Here is a 17,370-nt window from a genome sequence, read left to right as displayed (position 1 = left end):
AAGATCAGAATTAAACTGAAGTACAGTTCGTTACTATAAACTATAGTTAAAGCCAATTACTTAAACTCGAAAAAAGTTGATCTTTTTAAAGAAGGAAATGAGAGCATAAGCAAGACTTTTGAAAGTATTTTTTTAAAGGCCCTAAGGCTAGACTTCAAGCAGAGGTTAGGAAGAATTTTCCAGATTGGCAAGTTACTTCCTAGTTCTCTAGTACACGGTTTATTCCACCTTTATCTACCACTTAGTATTGGTTCCTATTCTAGACAGGTTACAAAAATAGTTTGACTCACTTCATGTGGGATGATGAAACAGTTCTTTCTTTGAATGTTGTTTCATTCTTGAACTTATTGCACCAATAAATTTCAAAAGCAACTTCATGTAGTTACAGTGTACTTCCGCAGAGTCATGTATAAAAATTAGTTTGATGTATTTCATAAAGGCTTATGAAAACTTCATTTACAAAAAAAAAAAAAAAAAAGGCAAAAGAAATACAACTTTACAGTTTTAGACTCTTTGCAATGATTAGCATTAATTTCATACTGAGCTCAGTCCTTCTTTATGAGCCCAGCTCAAAGAGCATGGGACGTTAAGTGCTTTTCGGGAGCATGAAAGAGAAAAGTGAAAAAGAGAAAAAGATAACATACTGCTGCAAGTTTTCTGGTCAGCGTTCAGGATGTATCCTTGTTTACATCTGCATTCATAGGAGCCGGGGGTATTTATGCAGAAGTGATCACAATGATGTTCAACTATACTGCACATATGGGGAACTGAAAGAAAAAAGAGGTTATTAATTGCTTGTCACAACTAAATATATATGATTTAAAAAAATTTACCAAAGCCATTTAAAAAACTCAAATTAAATTTCAACAGTCAACACAAAAATAGAAGCTTAAGCTTACATCTGAGTGTAGGTTTACCAAACAGTATTATATGTCTACTCCTAACAAAAATAGGAATTTATATATTAGCTGTCTAGCCCTTGTTGCTGGCATGTTTTTGGACATGAAATTGCATGTGGAATGGAGATATAAACAAACAAAAAAATTACAACAGAGTATCTGGAAATGCTAATTACTTGGTGGTTCTCTGAAAACAATGAAACAAACCTACCACATTCAAATTAAGAAAATAAGTGTAATTTAAGTACAAACTGTTCTAGAGAACATTTAATTTCCTGAATGAAGAAAATAACCCCACAGCACAATGCTAAAGAAGAATGAGTGGAAAACAACTTGAAGAATCTTGCTTGCTTAGTTATTAATTTTGAGGAATGTATGGGCAATGTATGGCTATGATGAGGTGAAGCATCTCCAAGACTCAATAAGGAGGAGCTGAGCTGAGCTACATACTAGAGTATAACTCTTCCTGACTATTTTTTTTTATCAATTTGTATTTTATGTCTCTAATAGCAAGTAATAAAATGCAACAGACTTAGGAAGAAGAAGGAAAAAAAAGAATAGCAAGCCTATTCTGTCAAATTCATTACTTAACTATTTTTCCCCATATCAGCACTTTTTGGGGAAATACTAAATCTCATTGCTGTTTTCCTTCCACTAGAGCACTGCTCGTATGTCATTCTTATAATGAACAGGTGAATTACTTCTCAGAAAACAATGTGAGGAAAATAATACATTCTGCTCAATAACAGGGATTGATGTGCTCCTTATTGTGCTAGGTTGACAAACATCAAAATTTATGGTATAGATATTCCATGGTAATCTAGCAGCGACAACAGAAGCCTAATAAATAACTAAACATGTGGTACATGTGGAACTTATGAAAAAAAAATTTTGTTGAGATACATGCTGTGTATCCAGTCTTTGGAATGGCTGCCGGAGTTATGCATTTATTACTAATATACAAGCCACCACAATTGCCAAATCTCCCAATCAGCTTTTTTGAACTCACCATATCCTGCCATAACAAAACTCCTCGAATATTTTATCTGTGTAAATACAGAGCTGCTGGGACCTCTCTCAGCTGCAAGTGAAGGGTATATACGAAGCATATATCCCATTATGTTAAATGCTAAATGCTCCAGAAAATCAGACCACTGAGTGCACTGAGTCAAAGATTTAAAGTTAGTGGATGATCCCGACAGTTTTTGCCCTGTTCCTGTGCTTCCATTCCTCCAGCGTGAAATGGGGATGACACCACTATCTACTTTTCAGGAGAATAATAAAGACTATTTGCTCCTGATGGCTCCAGCCTAACTTCTGTGTCTTTCTCACTCTTCTTTTATTCATTCTCCATCTCCATTTGTGGATTTTGTCCCATATTCTGTTTCCCTTCTGAAACTTCTTTCAACTTTTGTCTCAATTCTCATGCCTCTGACTTCCCAGGATACTGCTTCCTTCTCCTTTACCTTACTGCATGGTAATAGAAAGAGGCCTGTGGGATCCCCTGGCCTCAAATGCTGTGTCTGACACCACTGAATCTTTAGGAGCCAGAGGCAGCAACTGCAGTCTGACTTAGCAGGGGATGAAACCCAGTCAGCTGAAATGGATTCTTCTGAGAATTTAGTTGCTAAGGCCTGAGACATCTGTGCTATCCAGGGGAAACAGTAGTTAATTCAGTTTACTTTTTATTTTGTCCACTGAGCTTCATCACTTGGCCAAATTCTTCTCTTATCTTCATGGGAACCAGGAAGGCACATTCCCACAGCCACAAGGACAATCCAGACCCCAAGACTAATCAGGAGTCAAGTTCTCTTCCCAAGGCATGAAGCCTAGCAGACTGCGTGCCGGGAAACTTGACCAGAGAGGGGTGCCTTGAATTGCTGTAGGAAAGAATCAAGGTGTCCAGATGTTTGACTCAGCTACAATGATAATCCCTCTACGTCCATTTCCCAGGAGGAACCTAGGTGCTCCAGGCTATGAGATGCTTAGATTCTCTTTTCAAATTTAGACAGCTGAATGCTGCTTCACAGTCCACACTCAACAAGACATTAAGGATCCTAGCTGATGTTTAGTTCCTTAAGATGAAATCCCCAGGATGCTAACACATTAAGTTCTGTGTTGAATCTGGCCTGGCTTTTTATTTTTATTTATTTTTTTTTGTTTTGTTTTGTTTTGTTTTGTTTTTTTGGATCTCACCTTCAGCTCCTGAAAAATGGTGTGGAGGCATTCACTGAGTAAAGGAGGCAGCAGCAATCCTTGTCACCTCCATACTCCTCCATCTGCAGGGGGATGGTTTTATTGAGGATCACATGTATTTGGATTAAAGATGAACTATAAAACTTTAATACATTTACTGGGTACTGCCTAGTCAGAAAAAGGTTAAGTAGTACTTGTACTGGATTCATTTCTAAAATGCTATTAAAAATCCCATAAAACGGAGTTTTGTAGCATTTGCTGTTCATTCCATTTAAACTCTCAATCCATGCTTAGTTTACTCTTTCTTGGTTTTTAAATGTATTTTACTATGCCAGCTAATACCGCGGCAAGGGAGAAACAGGAAAAAAATCTATTATCTGATGGATGTCTGTGATGTTGTTCTGTGCTGATGCAGTTCATCTGGAGCTCTATTGCTCTTTGAAACAGTTTTGGAAAAGACCAAGTAAGGAAAATTCTCCAGCCTATCCTGACAATAAGCCTCAGTTCTTCCCTGGAAAAAGCATCATAAGAGATGAATGAGCATTCGGCCTCACCATGTATTCTTTCCCTGGACTCTGCTGAAAATGTCTCTGTTTCATGCCATTATAACAAGTACACAGATTGGAATAAAATGAATTATATATGTCACAGTATTTGTAAAAGGTAATTTTGTAAATTAATACCTATTAAAATATTATTTACTTTATGGTATGAATGAATAATACCATGGCAAAAGCTTTTCCTAACTTTCTGTATTTAAGGTGGATGGAATAAAACTTTTATCATATCTCTGTCTCTCACTTTTAATGAGAAGGCATGCTCAGAGATAACTGTACATAGTTAATATGTTTTGGAAGAGGAATAACATGAGCTCCACATTTATTTATTTATTTTAATAACCAAAAGACAGAGTTATCAGGTTGAAGTTTAAGTACTAAGTGAAATCACATTTAAAATCGATAGATGAAACAACTTATCTAATGCTCAAATAGCAGAGGGTTGTAAACTAATTGTTGTTATGCAACGAATAGGAAAAATGTGGTATGTGTGTTTGCCTCAGTGCTTATGACCATTAGGAATTACATCACATTTTATGGCACTTAGCAGTAGAATTAGCTTTTCCCCATATGTATGATTGTTGTTCTGAATGTTGTCTAGCTACCCTCCCCTTTTTCAGCATATATATTCTAATAGAATAGGTTCCACAAGAAAAAAAAATGAAAATGCATGATTATTTTTTTATTTTTTTAATTTTTTTTTTCATCTATGCATTCAAACCTATGTATAAAAGCCTTACCACAAAGTTTAGTCTGGAAGGCGGAGGTCAGTGTTTCAATCTGACTGAAATTAGCGACCAGAAATACGTGCTCTTCATGCGGTTCACTCCCAATGGACTTCAGCGTGTTCATGTCCACTCTTCCCACTCCAATGGCAAAAATCAGGATTCCTGAGTTGCGAGCTTTCGCAGCAATCTCTGCCACTGGATCTTGTGGTCTCCCATCTGTCACTATCATGATAATGCGAGGCACGTTCTGGCTGAGAGGTCGAGCTCCTTCTGCCTCTGAAAACGCGATGTTCACGGCATACTGAATAGCCAGCCCAGTCATGGTGCCAGTCGCCAGGTGCATCATTCTCTTCACTGCTCTCTCGATCTCCTGCTTCCTCCTGAACGTCTTCAGAGAGAACTCCTGTTTGACAGTGCTGCCGTACTGAATCAGGCCCACTCGGGTGGCATCGGGACTGATGTCCAGGAACTGCAAGATGGTTAAAATGAACTCCTTCACTTTTTCGAAGTCGTAAGGACGTACGCTGCGAGAACTGTCAATGATGAAGACAAGATCCAGACGTTTTCTGTTACAAGTATTTTCTAGAGGAAGAAATGAAAACAACAATTCTTAACAAGAACTTTGAAATGCAGATTGGATCAGCTTGACCTGAAGTGTCAAACATGCTGTCTAAACAAATACCCTGACAAGTGTTGGGAGAATACAGGAAAAATAGGAGATGCCAGAACTTAAGCTACTTGGGCAATCTGAATTTGGTCTCTGGTGAATAACAGTAGCTGCCTGTTACTTGATAAGTGTATTATTTTCATGAGATCCGTGCTCAGAATGGGCACTGTTGAGACTTTGACCTCAAACCCCACGCAGGATGGAATCCCTCTCTGAATTACATAGTTATTACTGTAGTGGGCTGCACGTTGATGTTTGCTGTTGTAGTTTCCGAGAACTGAGAAATCCTAATGGGATAGCACTCCAATGACACACGGTGGTATTAGTCCTTTGTTAAAAACAAAGAAACAGACACACAGAAATCCAGGTCAAAAGCATCTGTTAATTGGAGTGACTGATCCAAGATGTGAAGGGGCTGATTTTTCAGGGAATTTGGCACTAAGGAGTGCTTTGCATGTACAAAGTACAGCTCTCAATGACGTCAACTGCAGCTGTGAGTGCTCAGCACTTCTGCAAATCAAACCCCATGATTTCAAACACATAATTAATGGCCATCTGGGAAAAGTCGAGTCTATTGGACTAGCTCAGCATCACACTGAAATTCTGTGGCTGCACCAGAGACAAAACCCAGTTTTCTACAATGGCGTTCGACTTGGAAAAAAGACCTCTCATACACTTCCTGAAATTTTCTGTTTCAGTCATCAACACAGCCTTTTTTTCCAAGAGCCATTGAAGCTGAAATACCACAGGGTGTGTCTACGACAACTGCACAGACAGGCAGACGAAGCTATCATGGGTAACAGCAGAAGCGAAGGCTGCCTGTTCTGAGCATGCTATGAGCTTTCCAAGGCCCTGGGTACACCCTCTGGCTTCTGCTCAGCATCCGTTGCTGACATATGTGAGTTGCAGGATGAGAATGGATAAGGACTGGCCGTTCACTGGCTTCTCCTATACAGAAAGCCAGAACATGGCAGGCTTACGGCAAGCAGAGGGACGTGAGCTGTGAGCCTTGCCACAGGAGACTGTGTATGGTAGAAGTTTAAAAGGACTTTAAAAGACTTCCTGGGATGCTGGTAATGTGAAATGAATTGAGGCTTAATAGAAATATTAGAGGTAGCAAGAAAGCTCACCAAACTGCAGTAGTATCCTCACCTTACTAAGCTGAGGTGCCCTTAACCAGGAGCGTCCTTCCCTGCCAAACCCAATTCAATTCCCAGAACACTCTTACCCATCTTGTGCGCTGAGTGCGGCAGATGCCCTGTGGAAAAAGTAGTTATTTGATTGTATAATTAAAGGCCGTGTCATACAGCACAAGTACAAGTGGGCCAATCAAAGACTCAATTGGAACAACATCTGCCTCTCCACAAGCCTTTACACGAGCTCAATTGTGACTGCTGATGAATGCTAACCATGTATTACTGCCAAGGAAAGGGGTGAGAAAGATGCCTATTCTCACTTGTTAACTCAGAAGCCTCTTTCATAGATTACCAAGAACATTTGTGGGCACAGAATGAAAATGCTCTTTGATGACATAAAAATGACTGCCTGGATTTATTTCTCTGCAGTCTACAGTGTGGCTTTATTCATAAGTGTAGGAATATGCTCAAGTTGCTTATTCTTTAGAAATCAGAGCGTGTTGAATGCAAGCCAATCTGAGCAGAAAAATAAAAATCCCAGTTCTGATGGAATACATATATCCTGACACATTAACTGTTTTCCAACTTATTAGATCAATGGCATATCTAATGATTATTTTTACTAATATGGGATATTCCAGCTCAGTTATAATACCAAGATAACACTAAGATAAGACTTGATGGAGCATGGCAAGGGGAAAGAAAGATTCAGAAAGAAGGCCAAGAATGTGTGTGTGCCTATGAGGGGAATGACAGAGGAGGGAGAAGGGCAAAACGACTGCTATTTCAAAACACAAGCCTTGCTGTTGAATTATTTTGAATTTTGGGATTTTTAATTTGAATGTTCAGATCCCAGTCTGAAGAGACTCAGTGCCTTATTTTGAAGTCAGGAACAAATCTTGGTGGGAAGAAACCTGGAGAGCATTAGCAGATAGTACTACCAGAAATACCCCCCATTGTGCTACATTAGTTATGCAGAAGAATGTGATATAGTATATTTCAAAACCACTTTCAATAGAAAAATTCTATAGAAATGCCAAACATTTCAAAAATATACATATATTTAAAGTCTTTGTCTTCTGGGGATTTTTAATAAACTTGTAATTATTAACGTTGATTCAGCTGAGCTGAGTTCCATGAAATATTAAGTATAACTCTTTTACTAAGCAGAACTCCAGCTGGGTGGTATTTTGAGGAGTGGCAATCAGTAATGGCTAACAGATATCAACATTCATCCCCTCAGATAAACTTTCAATGACGCCTTTTTAGCAGCTCCATGGTTTTGCACTTGCCTTGCAAACTATAACCTCTTCCTCCTACCAGCTCTTATGTTTAAACAGAGAACTTGCTCAGAAGTTTGGCAAACGTCTTCAAACCACAAAGTAACTCCCTTCTACAATTCTTATGAAAAGTGACACATTCATTGAGAAGAGCTATTCATCCAGAAACCTATATCTAAGTCAGCACAGTTTTTGGATTGCCAACACAGAAGTTAAAAAAAAAAAAAAAGCCTCAAAATGTGAGATATATTATCCAAAGGCAAGACAAGGTCAGGAAAGGAATGGTCAGGTCAAGAGTAAACATGTTCTCCTCCTCTGCTCAATACCCAGTTTCTCTAGAAATAACAGTTACTGTGATGCCACCTCCACAAAAAGAACAACACAAGGAGATTTTGGCTGGAAGAATCCAGCTGGGATCCAATCAGATAGATGCATAAAATACAGCTTAAAGGAGTATTTCACATTTCTAAAGCTGAAAATTTTATGAAGTTACTTTCAGTAAGCGAAACTAAGCTCAGAGGTCAGCTGGTCCACATTCACAGCATTAAATTCATCTTCTCTCTAGAACAAAGTGGCCCCATGTAAAATGCCTACTGGGAATAATTCCTGCCCCCATATCCTCTGCATCATGCACAGAAGTTGCTTGGGGAGTGCTAATCAACATGGGCCAGAGACAGCTCTAGCAATTTAACAATAATAATGGTGGAGTCCCAATGCCCAAAAATGTCCCTTGGCGTTATTTAATTTATCGGTATCCTCAAACATTTCCATTTTGGGTTATTCAAGCTGAACACACTCAAAGGATCCAAGTTTTAGATGATATTTTTTTTCAACAGTTTTTGCAAGCTGTCTCCCTTGAAAAGATTGTTTAAAATGAAGTTATTTTCTGTTGTTGTCCTACATCTTTACTTAATTCTTAATTACTCCATTTGGTAAATACTACACTAGAGTTAAGACATTTAGACACTGTAACAGTAATTTATAACAAATAAATACTAGTTCCATGATGACTTTTGCTATAGACTAAGACAATTTAAGCAAAAGGAAAGATGCGATCAGCTAAGAAGAAATGAGATCATAGACAAATTATTGCCTGAACAGGCAATGCATCAGTGACAATTTTAAGGTTCAATAGTTTGTGTTTCTTAGCTCTACAGTGATATAGATACAAAAATTACATGTTGTGTGAGATTGCCAGCAACAACAAGGTTTATTTTTAGATTTTTATCTTTATCTGAATAACAGAACTGAAGTCTTCACTCGATTAAGTAACAGGAGAAGACTATTCTCCCAGCTAAAACATTAAAATTTTTCTTCCTAAATTTTGTTTCTTTGTCATTTTATTATTTCATTTTCCCTCAGCCTCACTTACCTTTATTTTCTTTACAACTTCTTTCTTTACAAACCTTGGTACAACTCTTGCTAAATTTGTTGCAAAATGCATGAACCTGATGGTATCAATTATTTCTTAAAGTTTCAGAATTGTGGTTTTCCCTGGCTAAGTATCCAGCCAGAAAGATCAGGTTTGAGAGGTACAGATATTTCCAAAAGATTTCTCAGTTCAATCAGGTTTTGCAATTCTTTCATGCATATACCAGGAGTAAGACACTCTGATGGGAAGAAAGACATACGTAACTATTATCTACATACACCTTCTAGGAAAGTGCAGTAGCTTCATTAGCAAAACTCAAGCATGAAGCACACAGCAGTAAATTTAACATTGTTCCTGTTTGGAAAACACATTTTGTGGCTTCTGCCAGGAATAAATGAAAAATAGCAATAATTCCAAGCACTTCTTGGCTCTAGTGAGATACTTTCTGCAAGCTTACTTCCACCTCTTTTCTCATTCTAATTGAAAGATGGGAAAAAGAGTGGTTTGGTGGATTTTGGAGATAACCATCCCTAGCTCCTGAAGTAGGTGTTGGGAACTGCTTGGTACCCTTTACCTGGCACACGTATGTGCTGTACTTGGTCCTGTAGGTGACTCCACCCCTTCCCAGCTGTGGGACAGACCATGGGTCCAATACCTTCCCCCATACTCCCTGGCCCCATCCTTGCTCTGAGATGTTTCCCAAACTCACTGACCTCTGGATCCAACCCAAAGATTCATTACGAGTTTGGCAGCTCACCTACTCCTGCTTACAAATTTCTTCATCTGGGAACACTCTCTAAATGGAACACAGCCTCCAGAAATCTCTTCTTTGCCTCTTACAAAATATTCTTGCAACTTCCAAAACTTCTGGGAGAAGTATACGGCAGTAGGTTCTTGTACACACATTTCCATTTCCTTCCACATGTAAGTGCTTCACTACCAGCCACAGCAGGAGGTGTGTTACCTTGCTCTCATTTCACCTCACTATTTCTATTATTTCCCTGTCATCTTTTCCAAAGTAACAAGGTCATTATTAGTGTAAAGTCTCTCTAACTTGAGTCCAAAACTGAATCCTAATACATCTCCATTTCTTTACTGAGACTGATGCTGTCTCTGAAACTAAAAGTATGAAACTAAAGTATGTTGCAGGGATGGTCTCAAGCTTCTCAGCTCTTCTTACAGATTTCATTGTTTCTGAGATGGAAACTGTTGGTTCCCTGCTTTCGTAGCTAGAAGGACCAGGGATAGAGAAGTGGGGTTGCTTTCCCTTGCAGAAGAGGAACGCTGGGACAGAGAGATGAAACACCCTGATATCCCTGTGTTAGTCCCAACAGCATCAACATCTACCCACTGCATCCTACCAAAATCAAATGTTGTATGCTCTTAGCTGAGTGTAGCTTGTACACATAAAAGATGAGGAATTCATTTTCTGAGACATGATGGAGAAGCCTTGTAGTACACGGAGGTAATGCCACTTTGAATCCAGTTCTCCCAGACTACCTGGAGGCATTTACTCTGCCTGAGACCATTGTTTCCTGCACACATCTGTGAAACAACAAACCCGTCCTAACCAACAAAAAAGGTGGCTTTGTAGGAGATCTTCATATCTTTCTCCTTGAAGATCTGAAACTTCTGTCTTGGCTCAGCTACCTTGGATACCACTCAAGGGACACAGAAATTACTACAGAAGGAACAGACAGAACAAGTAAATAGCTTTTAGAAGCAGTGTTGAAAATTCAGTGAAAAGAGTTGACTTAATGAGTTTGTGCCTTCCTCCTTTCAGGAGATTAGCATAATGTTTTAAAACTTCTATCCACGCTTTTTTTAAGCCACTTGTGTCTTTGTTTATGGGGAAAGCTGTTAGCAACCTCGACATTACTCATTGATCAGCTGACTTGAAACCACGTATTTCTATCCATTGGTAACAGTTTAAGTACTAGGATCTTCCAGAATAGCTTCAGAATCAGCACCACAGGATACTGCCATGTGCCATCTCCCACTACCCCCAAAAATGCATAGGGCATCATACCCACCAACAAACCATTAGTCCTACTACTTCAGCAGTACTTAAATAAAGTCTTCCACAGCTTTCAAAGCATTTTAAAGAGCAAATCCCCCTCTTCAGCCACAATAATGTCTGATTACCCACACACGCCATAAAATGAGCTATCCCTTAGGTTATGCAAATGCTGCTTCCAGGATTTTCAAGTTACTTTTGCACATATGTGGGCTTTGTTGTGTTTCTTTTTGTTGTTGTTGTTGTTTTTTGTTTGTTTGTTTTAAATATTAAGCTGAAGTACTCACTTTGAAGCCAAAACCACCACACTTTTGAACATTCAGTGTTCTTTTTTGGCCCGATCTTCCTTCCATATAAAATATGCAACAGAGGCTTTGAGCTCTTTGAGAATATACATAATAAAATAGAATTTGTAATTTTACCCTGGAAATGATTGTCAGGACAAACTCTTTTTTCAAATAGAAGTGGCATTATGGGGGTTGTAACAAAATTTCATAAATACAAAGAGCATTTGCAGCTTGGTACATGACTCAGTTTTTTTCTGTAGCAACAGATATTCTTTCCTCCATGTGGAAAACTTACAAATCAGTTTTTAAAAAAAAGGGAAAAGGGCAAAAGGGAAAAAAAGAAAAAAAGGAAAAAAGATAAGATCATAAGAAAATGAAACAAAAAAAAAAAAAGAAGACAGGAAGAAGGAAGGAGATTAAAAAAAAGTAAGAAACAAAGGTTTTGAGGAAATAACTATACAGAGGAAATACTTATACAGTACAGAATTATTGCAGGAAAAAAATGAATCTTCCTTGTGCCACTAGAAATCCAATATCACATGCAAAATTAATTACTGAATTGCTCTTTAAATGGCTGAAAATTGAATACTGTTTTATACATGACTTAAAAAATTAACTGTGAAATCCAAATACAACAGTTGGCATGCACAACATTGTTATGTGGCTACGAATTGCTAACACAAATCAGAAGCCAGGCTTTCTGATCTCCCTAACAGCTGGCTGCACATGAGCAGACTCCGGACACAAATCCCTGAAGCCTGTCACAGCCCCAGCTAGCTCACAAGGATCATTAGCTGGGCTGTTCTAGGGATAAAAACTTCTGCAGGAACAACTGCCCAGGCAGTGATACGGTCACCACTCACTTGTTGCTTCCTCAGACTCTCTTTGGGTTTTGGGAGGCACAGCCACAAGGCAGACACCACAAAGCCTGAGAGCCACAGAGAGAGGAGAGGGTCTTTCACTGCCAACAAAACACAGGAGCCTAAAAGAGTGGAGGGGTCTGGGCAAGTGAAACTGCTGCTGTTTCAGACCAGGTAGATAACAGATACCAGCTATTGCTGGGAAGAGGCTGACAGCTGAGATATTAAGATGAAAGTTGAAGCTTGAATCCTCGGCATAAAGGTCACGAGAGACCTCCCATCGCTACTGGAAAGTAAAGCATGCAATTGCTAATATTCCACTACAGCACACTGATTGTACCTACACTACTGAGAAGGAAGAAACAAGTTATTTTGCAGACTATAAAATGCTTTGCTCTCACTTTACAAATAACACACCTATATTTAAATAGCAAATTTAAGATTTGATTAGTGAGAATCTGAACTGCATGTATTTGATTACGTTATATCCTCATAAAAGTTTAGTTACCTTGTAATTAGAAAATGATTTCAATTACATTTTAACTAAATATGTGACAATTCAGAAGAGGTAATTCACAACCTCTTCCTGCCTTTATCTATAACCAGGAACAGTTTTGATCTCCCCAGATAAAATATCACCATAGCATGTCACAAACATGCTGCAGTTATCATGGCACAATCCTGCCTTCAATTGCAATGCAGGCTTCAGTTGCAATGACCCTGCTTAACATCTTTGAGGACAAAAAAAACTTGGCAGGGTTGCAATTATGTGAAGAAATTACATGAACACACATGATGAGGCTGTGAATGAGATTCCTACAGCTGCTATCATGTGGTTCAGCAGTCCACATTAGCAGGATTTAGAGACCTCTGGCCAGCACTTAGGGTATAAATGTCCAATAAACTCAATCAAAACTACACAGAAATCTTTTCTGTACTCCACAGAAGTCTTACAGATTGTACTCACTTTTACCATGTGTTTTCCCTTCTCATTTGTGGCTAAAATTTAACCCAGAAAAGTTAACTGGATAATGCTCTTGAACCCTGAAGTTACATACAAACAAGCTTATGAACTGAGTCAGATATAAGAATGTTTGGAATAATTTTAAGAGACTAGCAGCGATTCATAAATTTAGTGAGCCATGTGTACTTCAAATTACTTCCCCTCATATTATTAGTGGAACCCTATACATGCAACCAAGAGATAAATCATTATATATTTTGCTGCAAAATATAATTCAACACAGACAAGGACACTTGAGTTGGGCCGCAGTTTCTACTGAACAAGGGCCAAGAACATTTCCCTCTTGGCCTCCTTTCCTCTCCCTTTGTTTCAATTTTGTGCAGTATAGTAAATCTCTTGTAGTTTCTTTCTTCTGGTATCATGTAGCATTTAAAGAAATGCCCCCTAGATTAGCTTTTTCATTCACTTAAGTTGTTATTTTCAAAAACAGGTAGGTGCATGTTTTATATTCCTAAGGAACACATGGAATATCATTGCTTGTAACATTAAACCACAGCTTATTCAATTATTCCCATGCATCCACTTCAGAACTCTCCAAAGAAATATGTCCCTGATGTGACATGAAATATATGCCCAGTTTACAATAACTGAGCTCACAAAAAAAGCCAACCCCCCCAAAAACTTGTGGGTTTTACACAGTTTGCACAGAGATTTTGCTTTGGCTTGTTTTACAGTAAATGCCTAAAATGCAGTATGATGTTGCTCCCCTTCCTCATCTTCCCCTAAAGCACAACATCAAGCACAAAAAAAAAAAAAAAGGCTGTATCTTGCAAGAACTGCGTATGTGCCACTTCTGAACATAAAACCTGCTGAAAGATGCTGTGGACTTCGGACCACAGCCTTGAAATCCCAGCACTGGAATCACCTCCCTGGGCAGCTGATTGAAAGCTCAGCCAGTCAGACCATTTAAGTGCAGAAGTCCGTCTTGGTTATACCTGAAGGAAATTAGCTAATGTAATAGACTTCATATATTTAAAATATATATTTTTATAATTTAAAATATTTATATTTATCTATATTTAAAAATATATTTATATTTTATATAAATATAAAAATATTTATATTTATCTATATTTAAAAACATGTAGCCAACTATATTTCCATTACTGCTTTCTTTAGTATCCAAAAAGCAACACTAAGTTGGCAAGCTGTGCTTTCACTGATCTGTGTGTAATCTAACAAAACAGCTGCACTCAGCAGGAACAATGATTTCGTCAGATAGCTAAGTAAAAACTCTTCAGAGCTCTCATAAAACCCTTAAAAGAGAAGATTCTGAATCAAAAAGGTTCCTTTGGGGTATCAGGATAAGCCAAAAGATCCAATACTCAGGATCAAATCATTGATAAGAGGAAAGAGAAGGTATGTTTTAATTTGCATGTAATTTAAAGGAAGAGTCTTTAAAGGGACTTTAAAGGGACTGCCCTCTGCTTCAGAAAAGACAGATTTCCATAGGCCATCCCATCTCTTTCTGTTAGTTTACATGGTCTTTCAGGACACCACTCCACTCCAAATATAAATATACCTACTTTAACACATTGCTTTCCAACAATGTAACATATGTTCTGTGAATATGAGAAATACACAAATATTTTCTATCTCTAAACAAACTACTCATGTTCTACAACTAATATGCTGCAGGGATGATTTAGGAAAATGTTCGTGAAGTCAATCAAATCAGCATAGTTGACAGGTTTTAAATACTTGGGAGTTTGTTTCAGGGTTTAAGGAAAGAGAAGTATGAAAAGTCAAACCTACTCGAAGCAATTTGGCTTTCAAAGGCCACACAGAGTTCCAAAAGCTTTGTGTTCAATTGCACAAAAGATACCAGATTTTAATGGAAATTATTAGCTGTAGTAATAATTCTAAACAATCAGAAGCTAAGCAAAGTTCTATGAAATGAAAATACACATTGATGTTTAGCAGAAAGACTGGGGATAAGAAAAACACAGAAAAGACAGCTCATTCCTTCTGAAAGCTTCCTTAGAATTTTCTTCCTATAGTCTATTAGCCTGAACAAGATAATTAACAAATCTATGAAGGATGAGGGTATGGCTGCCAGAAAACTAAATCCTCCTGAAGCTGGATCCCAAAGTACTTGTATCTGTATTTGGGTAATACCACAGGATTTTCCCATCCGTTCCATTTTGCTTATTTATATTGCCAGTTTCCTGCAGCAAGGAATTTTTCTTCTGTACATAGCCACTGTTAGTATTTTACCAGTAAATACATATCACAGCAGTGCACTGTTGTTTTAAAAACTGGTAAAATAAAGAAAAAAATGAATAAAATTATTTTGATGCTACTAATACTCACAACACACAATCCTTCATTTTAATCCTAAAAACAGAGACCTCCACCCAACAAAAACTACTTGAACTTGTATTGCTTTTCCACGTATCTGCTGGTTCTTTGCAGCTACACTGTTCATTTTTGCCTGCCAACCAAGTCTTTCCACAACAGCAGCAACTGTCATTGCCACTATTTGCAAAATATATATTATATAGAATGGAACAGCTTCTAATCCCTGTTAAATTGCTCTAAGTCTGAGTGATTTTATTAAGTCAATAAAATTGATGCCACTGAGATCACGATTTGGCCCAGCTCTTTCTCATGTCATGTAAAGAACAGTACAGCTTTCGAGCAGAATGGCATCCATTTTACACATTCTGTTCTTTGCAGAGAGGCACGTCTTAACTATGCCACTGCTCATATGCAACTGCAGCATTTGAAGCAGGTGACCTAATTTACTGTAACGGAATGCAAGGTCCAAGAGGCTGACTCCAAACTGCCACGTAGTTTTATGGGCTGGACCAGAGAGTGTCCCAAGTTTCTTGCATCAGTTAATGTCTCAAAAAGGTTCTTTCAGCCAGAGCTGCCAATACTGTTTGCATCCCGCACATGCCAAACTGAATAGGAATACAGGAATTTCCAAAAGCAGGGGCCACAGAATTGCTCGGTGTTTGAAATAAGAAAGTAATTTAATCTGTACATTTTGACTTAGTATCTGTGCTAATACTTTTAATGCATTTTCTACAATTTAAAATATGAAAAAAGGACTATAAAATATATATATATTTTAAATTACAGAAAAAAGGCAAGCTGAGAAATATGACACCTGTTAGTTTCTCCACATTGCACCTTACTATTGCATGCATTTTGTAGGGAGACAGTTCACTTCTTGAAATAATAAGATAGGATATTTTTTGGAGACCCTGAAAGTTTCAGGAGGGACTGCTATTTAAGCTCATTTTAGAGTTTAAGATCTTAGAAAGATTAAGTCTTGTTGAATAAGGTGTGAATGGGAGTGTTTCTCTTTGCTGTTCCACATCCATGCCTTCTGATGGACTAGATCTCCAGAGCTGTGGTTTTCAGCCTCCAGTTGCTGAACCCCAAGCATCTCAAGACCACATCTATTACTTCTGAGGCAGTAAAAAAGGGAACTGGCAACAATCAATGAGAGAGATGAACCTATGTTTTAAAATATGACAGACACAAGCTAACTGCCAAATCTGTCCTCAAATTTTTGGCAAAACAGGAAAAATGAGCTACTCATTATAAATAAAAGCAACTTGACAGAATGAAGGGATTAACATCAGGTAATGTAACAAGAAGCCCCATTTAAATACCTAATGATTTTAGTTCAGTCACCCTTACCCAAAGCACATATAAAAAGCTAAGGGTTGCTTGCATGGGAAAAGACAGTTTTGACAGAACCTCCATGCACCAAGATGTATTTTCTCTAAACACTGAAAATAAGGCTTCCCCCTCCCCCTTCGGTACAAGAACCCTGTAGAAAATATTTATTTCATGGCACTTATATAAAGTAGATCTAATATCCCAAAAGTAAACACCTTCTTTCAAGAGCTGCTAGGTCAACAAACTCTCATATTCCTGCCTGAAAACTGTTACAAACTAACTCAGCCAAGGTTTGGCCAAGTGCTCATGCTTTTTATCTTTATTATCTTTATATTTTAGATGGCTTTTAGTGGTGGTTGTTATTTTGCTTTGGTTTGTTCTTTTTGTAACTTACCTAGTAGAGATTGTGAGTTAACATCCCTTCTTCGGGTGAAATGTCTTCCGGGGAGATCTTTTGCCATGACAGAGCCAGAGGAAAGCAGCGTGTGCCCAAACAGCAAGAAGAAGCATGCAACCATTTTCTTCATTTTCAAGAAGTAAAGGGACATTCCAGGCTGCAAAACTGAAACAAAGGAGAGAAGGAGATGAGCTCTGTGATTGCACAAAAAGAAACACTACAACCACGTCAACATCCAGTTGTGTTGCTTCCCTCCCATCACATACCAACACGTAGATGTACTGGCATACCTATACCTTCACAAAAGAAGACCT

At 38.1% G+C, this 17,370-nt stretch overlaps 1 protein-coding gene across 15 annotated transcripts in view; it reads right to left on the bottom strand.

The window, feature by feature from the left end:
- Nucleotides 1-17,370, bottom strand: part of MATN2 (matrilin 2) — a 66,864-nt gene that overhangs the window by 40,883 nt on the left and 8,611 nt on the right. For 14 of the 15 annotated variants that reach the window (XM_035319585.1, XM_035319584.1, XM_035319590.1 and 11 more), the window contains exons 2-4: nt 17,054-17,221; nt 4,393-4,962; nt 645-767 (exon numbers count right to left, since the gene is read on the bottom strand). In XM_035319585.1, coding sequence (XP_035175476.1) covers nt 645-767; nt 4,393-4,962; nt 17,054-17,221 — 861 coding nt within the window. Of the gene's footprint in view, nt 1-644; nt 768-3,095; nt 3,142-4,392; nt 4,963-17,053; nt 17,222-17,370 lie in introns of those variants that run through there. The other variant, XM_035319599.1, reaches the window with a different exon arrangement.

The sequence above is a fragment of the Oxyura jamaicensis genome, chromosome 2, assembly GCF_011077185.1.
Source record: "Oxyura jamaicensis isolate SHBP4307 breed ruddy duck chromosome 2, BPBGC_Ojam_1.0, whole genome shotgun sequence".
NCBI lineage: Eukaryota > Metazoa > Chordata > Aves > Anseriformes > Anatidae > Oxyura > Oxyura jamaicensis.
The sequence above is the reverse complement of the archived record's forward strand: the minus strand, read 5'-3'. Positions and strand labels throughout refer to the sequence as shown.